Below are 12,087 nucleotides of genomic sequence, written 5' to 3'. Positions count from 1 at the left end.
GCATGTGGGCAAGACTCACCAGCCAGCACCCAGGAAAGAATTCTCTGTTACCTATTGTTTTTGAATCCAGAATTCTAAACTAGTTGGGCACTCCCTATACCCAAATAGAAAACTTCTGCATCTTGTTTTTGACAGTTTCCCTATCTGCGAGTGCCAAATGCTGCGTTATACTGTTACAAGGTATTATGGGATACTTAGCATAGAAGAACAAGAGTAATCATAATGCAATTTAGCATAATTACCCAACATATAGTTACTATACCAATTATGACCATGACTATAATATGTGTAGTCATGGTGTATACGACACCTAACATATGTACTGGCTAGCAACTGGATATGTCACATTTAGGCCAAACTAGAAGGAACAGAAAACAAAAGCTGACATTGACCCAGGAATTATCCTTCATAGTGAAATAACAGCAGGTTGTAGCTGACTATACAGCAACTTCAGTAACTACTCCTACACAACAATAGTAACTTCACCATCACTTGACAACATGTAGCACCCTCATCACCTTCTCAGCCTTCCTCACCCTGTGTTCTGTTAGTGGACACCAGAACAGGGCCTCCCCACATTTGTTCAGGCACCCATTTCCCATCAGCAGTGTCACAAGCTGCCAAGCAGACCCTGTGCAAGTGACATCTCTATATACTGTTGTTTGCCTACTGTGTGTGTGACCCACTGATATTAGCCACTGTATCTGATTGAAATTTAGTATTTCCATCCTACAGGAACTTCCAAAATTTCAACATTTATTTTTATCCCAAATTGGGACAATAGGATGAATTTCTGAATCATTTTGTGTGGAATGGAAATTCTGAAAATTTTCAATTTGGAAATGTTAAAAGATTCTGTTTTAACTAAAGCTGGACATCTGATAAAAATAATCAGATACAGAAAATTTACATTTGCATGGTACTGGGCCAAGATCAGATTCCAGTGAAGCCCACAAGGACTAACCCTAACTGGAGGATGATTCCCCATTTACAACTACTTTTTCTTATCAGTTGACCAGTTTTAAAAACATTTAATATGTGCTGCTTTGATTTTATATAATATTAATTCTTTAATCAGAATATACCAGATTAAATGTGTTACAAAGTCTAAGGGCTTGTCTACATGAGGAAAAAGCCTGGAAAGATTTGCTATTGTGCTGTTTAGCTTAATGCACTTTGGCAACTTGAGTAAGCTAAACTGCAAAGAGTCATATTTTAGGGGGAATGACAGTATTCACAGGAAAATTATGATGGAATAGGTATTGTGCTTTAAATTCACATGCTAGCTTATTTTGTAATAGCTTCCCTGTGTAGACAAGCCCTAAGAATATTATGCCAGCACAGTTACCTTTGTCAACCAACTAGAAATTGCATCAAAACAAAACATCAGATTTGTTTGATAAGACCTGTTTTCCTTAAAACTATGTTGGTATTAATTATATTGCCATTCTATAGTTCTCATTTACCTTTTTAAATACTGCTATAACATTAGTCTTTTCCAGTCCTCTGGAATTTCCCCAGTGTTCCAAGTTTTGTAAAGTGTCAGATTCAGTCATTCAGATTTTTCTTTGGCAGACTGGTTTAAAACTTTTTTGAGTGCAAGTTATCTGATCCTGTAGACTTACAAATGTTTAACTTTAATAGTTGTTGTTTAACCATCCCCCGCACTAACTGTTGGAATGGAAAACATTTCATTATCATTGTAAACTGTGAATAAGTAATCCAGCTTCTTCTTAAATATAGAAAATATCTATTGAACATTTCTGCCTTTTCTCCATCATTGATAATTTCACTATCATTATGTAGTAACAGACCTATGTCATTGCTATGATTTCTTTTGTTCCTGATATATTTTTAAAACTCCTTTTTAGTTCCGTGCTCAATTCATCTTTGTCAGAATGAGGTCAAACATAGTATTATGCTGCGTAGGGTATAATATTTTGGTGTTAGATGATAATTTCTATAATTTTAGAGATCATTCTTGTATCTCTTTGAACCTTCTCCAGTTTTTCAACATCCTTTTTGAAGTGTTCATAACAGAACTGGACACATCATTCCAGCAATTTGAAGAACTGACATAATCTCTGATAGAGGGTTCTTTGTGTTCTTATAATCCCATCCTGAATATACAACTACTAAGAGCTCCATTTTAGACGGTAATGCCTGAAGAAACCATCGTGATCGTCTAGTCTGACCTCCTGCACATTGTAGGCCATAGAACCTCACCCACTCACTCTTCTAATAGACACCTAACCTCTGGCTGAGTTACTGAAGTCCTGAAATCATGATTTAAAGAATACAGAGAATCCACCATTTCCACTAGTTTAAACCTGCAAGTGACCCAGGCCCCATACTGCAGAGGATGGCAAAAAACAAAAACTCAGGGTCTCTGCCAATCTGACCCAGGAAAAATATTCCTTCCAAACCCAAGATATGGTGATCAGTTAGATCCTAGACCCATCAGCCAGACACCTGAGAAATAATTCTCTGCAGTAACTCAGAGGGCTCCCCATCTAGTGTCCCATCATCAGCACTTGGAGATAACTTGCTGCTTCCAGTCACAGATTGGCTACATGCCATTGTAATTTAACAGGAATTATTTATATAATATCTATATAAGCAGAACCAAAAAAAATATCCCAGATAAACCAGAAAAATAATGTGGTTGGGTGTAATTAATGATGTCATTACTGATGAGCATAATTATTTATTATTATATATTTAAATAGTGAGAAATAATATAGGGTTAAAGCATAACAGTAGGAGATGTGCTACTGAAACATCTCTGAAATAAGTGTTTTGAATACAGTAACGTCTGGAAAACTATAAACAGCAATTACGATTTTGTGAAAATATGCGTGCCAGCTCTGAAAGTTTTTATCCATGTGCAGTACTTGAACCTGATTCAGGAAAACACTTAAACATGTCTTTCTGTCCATCCCTATTGATTAAAAAGGGAAGTTAAAGATATCAATGAGAATCTATTGCCAGCAGGTCTAAGGACTGCAAGAATGTTTTTTAAACAGGTATCCTAACATTGGTATATGTCAATAACCAGAGGGAGATGGTAAAAGTGTCAATGATGCACACAAACAAGAAGCATTCAATAAATACTTCAGTTCTGTATTTGAAATAAGCTGGATAATTATAGTATAGTCATGGTAAAAATATTTTTATTCCAGTAGTAACTAAGGAGCATGTTAAATGCCCCTACAAAAGTTATTTTTTTTTACTTCAGTGGGTTGGGATAATTTGCACCAAAAAGTTGACTAATCATTGATCTTAATTTAAGACTGTAGCAGGGTGCTGGTGCAAAAGCACCTAATTACCCCTGCTCAGCCAGCTCCAATCAAGGGAAATAGACTGGGGCTGGTGAAACAGACCTGATGCCTGGCCTAGGGATTGGCTCCACCTGCGGGCCTGACAAACCAGCAGTTATAAGGGCTAGGAGCTAGAAGAAAAGCAGCTTGGGAAAGGTCAGGCTCCTAGCTGTGGGCTGACTGCAGGAAAGGAGGGAATTAACCCTGTAAGCCTTGTATATAGTGCAACACTGGTGGTGGGAGAACTGTGTATGTGTAAATAAAGCCATGGATGCTGCATAACAGAAAGCCTCTCTGCACTTTATTGGGACAGCCAGTTGGCTCTGGAAGAGAGGTGTGACAGAACCTGTTACAAAGATGTTTTGAAATATTGGGTAAGTCCCAGGGGATTGAAGGAAGATAATGTTGTGCCAATATTTAAAAAGTATAAATGGAATGATTACTATGGACCTGTTAGCCTGTCAATGACTGGGAGGTTATGGGGGAATGGAATAGCTGATTCAAATCTCCATCAGTAACAGGATGGGAATATAAAATCATTGACAATAAAATTTGCAGATGGCATAAAGATAGGTGGAATGGTAAATAATTATGAGTAAGTCATTTTTACAGAGTGGTCTGGATTGTTTACTAAGGAGGCCTAGTCAAACAGTCTGCATTTTGTTATGATCATATGCCAGGTCATACAACTAGGAACAAAGAATAGAAGTCATAGTTACAGGGTGAGAAGGGGGAAGCAGTAACTGAATTTGGGTCATGGCTGCAGCTGGCTCAGGTTGGCTGACTCAGGCTTGTGGGGCTAAAAATTGCAGTGTAGATATTTGGGCTCCAGCATGAGTCCAACCTAGGGTGACCAGATGTCCTGATTTTTGGGTATTTCTTATGTAGGTTCCTATTTACCCCCCCACACACACACCTGACCCAATTTTTCACACTTGCTGTCTGGTCATCCTAGTCCAACCATTTGCACCAATGGTTTTCAACCTGTGGTCTGTGGACCCCTGGAAGTCTGCAGACTATGCCTAAGATTTCCAAAGGGGTCTAAACCTCCATTCAACATTTTTTAAGGGTTCTGCGATGGGGAAAAAAAAGTTTGAAAACCATTGATCTATACTAGGAGACCTTATGGCACCTTAGAGACTGACAAATTTATTTGGACATAAGTTTTTGTGGGCTAGAACTCACTTCATCGGATGTATGGAGTGGAAAATACACAAGGTATAAATACACAGCACATGAAAGGATGAGAGTTGCCTTACAAGTGGGAGGTCAGTCTAATGAGACAATTCAATTAACAGTACAATACCAAGGGAGGAAAAATCACTTTTGTAGTGGTAATGAGTGGCCCATTTCAAACAGTTGACAGGAAGGTGTGAGTAAGGGGGGGAGGGAAATTAGTATAGGGGAAATTAGGTTTTGTAATGACCCAACTGATGACATATCAAACCACCAAAGACTGCTACTAATGCATCTAAATATTACATTTATTTTGTTGTTTGTCTTGTAATTCTACAGAGTATCATTTGTTGATCTAACTAGTCATAGATGGTACATATATTGAAGAAGGTCTAGGTCTTGCAAAGGGGCCTTAAACCCAAGTGTTGCCCTATTGATGTTTATGGGTCTCTTTGCATTTATATGGGTCTGCACTAGTGTATACTATTGCAAGCTCAGGGCCTAATGCATGCATTAGACATATCCATTATTCAAACATTCCTGTCACTTAGACGAAGAAAAATATTGTTAATAATTTATGAGTCTGGAATATATGGTAGACAATCCTCTTGATAAATCTTTAGATTTACTACCTTGACATAAAAAAAAATGAGTTGATTGGGGCCAAAGAACATACATGTTAAATCATTATAAGTAATTTGTCATCTACAAATGTCATCTTGTACAATGACACAAAAATCAATGTTACTCACATAAATCATAGGCATTAAACATTGATAAGCTTATTTATAAATTCCATCTGTTTATGAAATAAAGGTACTAATACATTTTTTAGACTTTGTTAAACCAAAAAGTAGGATTCTGTCTCATGTTCAGATAAAATAGCCAAAGTTTGAGTTAGTAGATTCCTCCCCCACCCCCAGCTAGCTTACTAGATTCCTCCCCCACCCCCAGTTGGCTTACTATAGTTTTCTGTTACTGCTTTAAGTTACAATATATGTAAAATTACATATTAATAACTCAGGATGTATGAGGTCCTCTTGAAAGAAAGAAAGACCTGCCTGAGACCAGGGTAGTCAGCATTTAATCCTGGAACAGTAATAGCATTTCTGTTATAGCATTTCCACTGTTGACTTTCCTGTTTCCTAACATTTGTGTGGATGGGGTTACTTGTAGGGTAGGTGGCAAGGTTACACTTCTCTGATGGAGTTTTTTGCTTTATGTACTTATGTATAATTTTCTAGAACTAAACTCATGAGTTTAGAACTCTAATTTAATCAAATATTAGAGCTGATAAAATCAGCGTAAGTTTTCCATTTAATAACATTTGATTTCATTATTTTTGCATTATTCAGCGTGCCTTATTGCTGATAAAATACTGTGTTTTGAATATACGCATAATAAAAATCATGCTACACTGATAGAAAATACTGGAGAAAACATACATTGAATAAATTTGGCAATTTCTTTGTATATTGCTTAAATTATAATGCAGCAATTCTTAACAATGGAGAATTCAAAATAAAAGCTTTAAAAATGTACAGCTGTTATTCCTAATACATAATTTATCTACAAGTTTATGTATATTCAGCTGAATCAGAGCTGATCCATTCCAGTGGATAATTTCACAGCATATAAGTGAGGATGGCTTTTCCTTTAATCAGCAGATGAGTAGTGTAAATGCTCTCGTTTTATGGATTTGTCAAAATATTGCTGATATTACAAAGAATAGTAAAGACATAGGTGCAGTTTGACTTCTATATTTGTGGGGCAGCTCTAGTCAAGCCAAAAGGGACGTGCGTTCCCGAGGCTTGCAGTCTGGAGGGACAATGACCTCCCTACTCCCCCCCAATAAACTAATAAGTAAAGATATGCAAACTATTTATTTTTTGTAGAATTTGGAAAACTGGATTAACTCAGAGCTTATGACAATACTTGGGGGGGGGGGGGGGAACTACCACAAGAGATCACTGTTATCTGTGAATAATATGAGCTCATATAATAACTTAGAATTTTGTTCTCTCTCACTCATGTAAGAAAAACAAGAGGACAGTCAAATTAAGAGCCAGCAAATGTAAAACTTACAAAAGGAGGGTGGGGGAGAGCTAATGGGGGGCTGCCGATGGGTGCTGAGCATCCACCATTTTTTCCCTGTAGGTACTCCAGCCCTGAAGCACCCAAGGAGTCGGCACCTATGGTTCTATACTTTACCTATCAGTGCTCATCCTCAAAGGAGACCTGCACAGCACTTTCAAAAGACAAGCCTGGGAGCTTAAATTCACAATTTTAGTCGACACTAACAATCCTGGACTGGGTAGAAACACTGGATTTTATGGCTTATTACAACATTCTCTAACCCACTAACAATGCCACCCCCCAATCTTTGTTCTCTCCCCCTCACTTCCTTTCTCTTCTTTGACTAGTGGGGTGTTAAAGGCCACTACACCTTGAATGGTCCCTTGAAATATGTGTTAACTACTTATGCTAAACAATCTGTTCCACCTTGTATTTAGCTATGACACTCTGAGTAGGTTTCCCAGACATGAAGCATAGCTCTGTATAAGCTCATAAGCTTGTCTCTCACCAAAAGAAGTGAGTCCAATAAAAGATATTACTCATCCACCTTGTGTCTCTAATATCCTGGGACCAACATGGCTACAACACTGCAGACATTGGAACTAGCAAGATATATACCTAACATAACCTCAAACACCTTGGGCTTGATTGTGCCTCAGTGTTCCACTGTGCCTCTGAGGGCAACCCAAAGCTACAATATTCCCACAGAGAGAGAGAATACTTTGCAGAACTCTCTGATCTGCAGCAGGAGCACACGTGCCCCTATTCCCTTTTAAGGTGTGCAGCATACTCATCCCCAAACACATTTTCAGAGCCAACCCTAGGTGTTTCACTGTTTTGGTGACCCAGGGCAGAGAATATTTTTGATGCCCACCCTGCACTCCCCAGCCAGCCAAGAAAAAACAAAAAAGAGACACAAAGCCAGTGTCTGAGTGGTGTGGCACCCCCAGAAGACAGTCCCCAAGGCAACTACCCTGCTCACCCACCCCTAAGGCTGGCCCTGCACATCTCCTCAGTCCTTTTAGAGCATCTTTCATGCCTGGAGGAGTAGTTAGGACGCAATAACTGTGCTTCCCTTCCACGAGTGCAGGGTCTGCAGTTCTGTATATCCTTACAAAGGGAGGTAAGGCTCATGGCTCCTTCCCCTATTCCATGTAGTTGTGTAAAGGCCAGGCAGAACTGATGATGCCTTTGTTGGTATGGCTGTGCCCTTCTCACATCCTTTATCTGGCTTGGCTATTCAGGGCCCAATTCTAACACCATTACTCAAGTTGATTAGTCTGCAAATAGTCCCATTGGCTTCAATTGGACTATTCACACAGTAAAGTATTACTGGACTTGGATAAGGATACTTTTGATTCTAAGCTTTTCCAGGCAGCGATCACATCTTACCTGTGGTCTGAGACATCTGGCACACTTTTTGGTACAGGATAAATAACCCACAACCCTGCCAGAGCCTCTAGATCTTGAACTACCAAACTCATTCTATTTGTGACTTAAGTCAGGTTTTGCACCTAGATCTATAGCGGTGTAGGGCAAATGATTTAACTACTGTACCTCCTAGCCCTGGGCATATGTTAATTGTTAACTTCATTCTGCATCTCCATCTCAGCTATCTTTATTTTAAGACCCACGTTGGTGTGAAATGTAGTAAGTATGATGGCTGAATTTCATCCACATAGGAACTGTATATATTAGGGGTCGGCAACCTTTCAGAAGCAGTGTGGGCAAGGACTGGCCTGCCACCCAAGGCCTGTGAAAGTGTGGGATCATTGTCCAGGATGGGTTGTAGATCCTTGATGATGCGTTGGAGGGGTTTTAGCTGGGGGCTGTATGTGATGGCCAGTGGAGTCCTGTTGGTTTCTTTCTTGGGTTTGTCTTGCAGTAAGAGGCTTCTGGGTACATGTCTGGCTCTGTTGATCCGTTTCCTTATTTCCTTGTGCGGATATTGTAGTTTTGAGAATGCTTGGTGGAGATTTTGTAGGTGTTGGTCTCTGTCTGAGGGGTTAGAGCAGATGCGGTTGTACCTCAGTGCTTGGCTGTAGACAATGGATCGTGTGATGTGTCCAGGATGGAAGCTGGAGGCATGAAGATAGGCATAGCGGTCGGTAGGTTTTCGATATAGGGTGGTGTTAATGTGACCATCACTTATTTGCACCGTGGTGTCAAGAAAGTGGACCTCCCGTGTAGATTGGTCCAGGCTGAGGTTGATGGTGGGGTGGAAGCTGTTGAAATCGTGGTGGAATTTTTCCAGAGTCTCCTTCCCATGGGTCCAGATGATGAAGGTGTCATCAATGTAGCATAGGTAGAGAAGGGGCGTGAGTGGACGAGAGCTGAGGAAGTGTTGTTCCAGGTCGGCCATAAAGATATTGGCATATTGTGGGGCCATGCGGGTGCCCATAGCAGTGCCACTGATCTGGAGATATATATTGTCATCAAATTTGAAATAGTTGTGTGTAAGTATAAAGGCACAGAGCTCAGCAGCCAGTTGTGCTGTGGCATCGTCAGGGATAGTGTTCCTGACAGCTTGTATTCCATCTGTGTGTGGGATGTTTGTGTAGAGAGCCTCTACATCCATGGTGGCTAGGATGGTGTTTTCTGGGAGGTGACCAATGCATTGTAGTTTCCTCAGGAAATCAATGGTGTCACGGAGATAGCTGGGAGTGCTGGTGGCATAGGGTCTGAGTAGAGAGTCCATATATCCAGACAGTCCTTCAGTGAAAGTGCCAATGCCCGAGATGATGGGGCGTCCAGGATTTCCGGGTTTGTGGATCTTGGGTAGTAGATAGAATAACCCTGGTCGGGGCTCTAGGGGTATGTTGATTTCTTCTGGTGTTAGTGTAGGGAGTGTCCTGAGTAGATGCTGTAGTTTCTTAGTGTATTCCTCAGTGGGATCTGAGGGAAGTGGCCTGTAGAATTTGGTATTGGAGAGTTGTCTGGCGGCCTCCTTTTGGTAGTCAGTCCTGTTCATGATGACAACGGCACCTCTTTTATCAGCCTCTTTGATGATAATGTCAGGGTGGTTTCTGAGGCTGTGGATGGCATTGCGTTCTGCACGACTTAGGTTGTGAGGCAAGCGATGTTGTTGTTCCACGATTTCTGCCTGTGCACGCCGGCGGAAGCATTCAATGTATAGGTCCAGACTGTCATTTCGACCCTCAGGAGGAGTCCATGTGGAGTTCATCTGCAAATTTGATACCATCAGCTCAGGATTGAACAAAGACTGTGAATGGCTTGCCAACTACAGAACCAGTTTCTCCTCTCTTGGTTTTCACACCTCAACTGCTAGAACAGGGCCTCATCCTCCCTGATTGAACTGACATCGTTATCTCTAGCTTGCTTGCTAGCATATATATACCTGCCCCTGGAAATTTCCATCACATGCATCTGAAGAAGTGGGTATTCACCCACGAAAGCTCATGCTCCAAAACGTCTGTTAGTCTATAAGGTGCCACAGGATTCTTTGCTGCTTATGCCATAGGTTGCCTACCCCTGGTATATATGATCTCGCTGAAAAACTCTTTAGAAATTTTAGTCCAGGTGTTTAGGGCAGCATGGCAACAAATCTTGAATGAGACTGTGCTTAGCCCCTGGAGTCAAGGAAAGACACTGCTGGATGTGCAGTTGTTGCAGTCTCCTTTCTGATCACATACTGGAATGGTGGCCAATAGTCTCTTTAAAGAGCATTCTGTACCTGAAAATGAAAATAGCTGGAGTGAAACATGGCAGGATTTACAAGTGTTAAGAGGCTATGAAGACTGGAATAATTTAGCATGGACAGAAGAGAAAAGAGTGTCTTAATTTATAAACTCTAACTAATGAAGGTCATAAGGCCTCTGTTCAGATGCTCCTTCTTGCTCTATTCCATAAAACAAGAGCAAAGGGATGCAGAACTGAAAGGTATTAAATTTAAAACTAATAAAAAGAGATACTTGTTTATGAAGCATATAGTCAACCTGTGAAATTGATTGCCTAAAAGTTCATGAAATAAATTATTTAATAGCATATTTTAAAATACCAGATACTTGTATAAGGTTTGATAACACTTACTGTAATCCTAGATAAAAACAATGATACAATGGATAGGAAACCTCAGTTTTCCACATATTTTCTTATGACCAAATCATAGAATATCAGAGTTGGAAGGGATCTTAGGAGTTCATCTAGTCCTGCTCAAAGCAGGACCAATCCCCAGAAAGATTTTTGCCCCACATCCCTAAATGGCCCCCTCAAGCAGTAAGCTCATAACTCTAGGTTTAACAAGCCAATGCTCAAACCACTGAGCTATCCCTCCCCAACTGCAGGAGGTAGGAAATGAATTCCTCACAAACAGAGTTCCACAAATATCCTGGTGTATTGTGGGGATATTCATTTTCCTTTGAAGCATCTGGCATAGGCCACTGCCAGAATCAGATTACTGGATTTGATGGACCAACAGTTTATTTGTGTGTCTCTTACATTCAAAGACACACAGACTGATTCTCCTCTTTTTACACTGGTTTTACATTGGTGGGAGTCCCCAGACTTCAAAGGACTAAGTGCTGATTTGCACTGATATGAGAAGATAATTAGGCTCCCACGGTGTTTAATGGCAATCACAAGAGTTAGATTACTTCTCTATACATGCTATGCAAGGCAAGGTGGGCGGACCAGGGGAAGGTCCTTACTCCCTCCTCCACATCCACTATGTGCTGTCATGAGGATTAGGTAGTCTCTAGTCCAAATAAATACAGTTAAGTAAACTTCTATGGAGGTATCTCTGGCAGCCAGAGTACCTAGTGCAGGTCCTTTGTCAGTTAGGGTCCAATTCTACAATGACTCACATTAAAGTAATATCTTACTGTAGAAGTAGTTCCACTGATCTCAGCAGAAGTGAGGGGAGCAGGGATAGCTCAGTGGTTTGAGCATTGGCCTGCTAAATCCAGGGTTATGAGCTCAATTCTTGAGGGGGCTAGTTAGTGATTGGTCCTGCTTTGAGCAGGGGGTTGGACTAGATAACATCCTGAGGTCCCTTCCAACCCTGATATTCTATAGTCATATATTAAGTCATTGCTCAAGATGAGTAAGGGTAGCAGAATTGTACTCTGAACACATGGTCCTCAAGCCCCTAAAACTATCCTTAGGAGCTCTAGTCTGGGAATGAAGAGACCTGGTTTTAAAATTCCCAGCTCTGCCAGCACTTTGCTAGATGACTTTAACTTCTCTGTCTCCATTTCCAAATATGTAAAATGGGTACAATGATACTGACCTTTATAAAGCACTTTGAGATCTATGGATGAAAAGTTCTATATGGAGCTCATTATTGATTTATTTGAATACCAGCTGTGTTTGATCTTTGAGCAATGTCCATATTAGATGTTTTAACTATGAACTGGAATGAATTGTAGTTTGAATTAAAATGAATTCTAAAGTCTTTATAAAACTTAAGATATTTATTTGCTTTATTTAGGGTCAAGTTGTATTCAGAAATGGAGAGAGAATGGGAACCATCAAATTTACACAGTTTCAAGGTAGG

At 40.2% G+C, this 12,087-nt stretch overlaps 1 protein-coding gene across 1 annotated transcript in view; it reads left to right on the top strand.

The window, feature by feature from the left end:
* The window catches only part of GABBR2 (gamma-aminobutyric acid type B receptor subunit 2), an 895,125-nt gene that overhangs the window by 499,832 nt on the left and 383,206 nt on the right, over positions 1-12,087 (top strand). The window contains exon 8 of the mRNA XM_050938162.1: positions 12,022-12,082. Within this exon, the coding sequence (XP_050794119.1) occupies positions 12,022-12,082 (61 nt within the window). The remainder of the gene's footprint in view (positions 1-12,021; positions 12,083-12,087) is intronic.

The sequence above is a fragment of the Gopherus flavomarginatus genome, chromosome 2 (assembly GCF_025201925.1).
Source record: "Gopherus flavomarginatus isolate rGopFla2 chromosome 2, rGopFla2.mat.asm, whole genome shotgun sequence".
In the NCBI taxonomy this organism is placed as follows: domain Eukaryota; kingdom Metazoa; phylum Chordata; order Testudines; family Testudinidae; genus Gopherus; species Gopherus flavomarginatus.
Note: the sequence above shows the minus strand (reverse complement) of the source record. Positions and strands in the feature narration are given on the sequence as shown.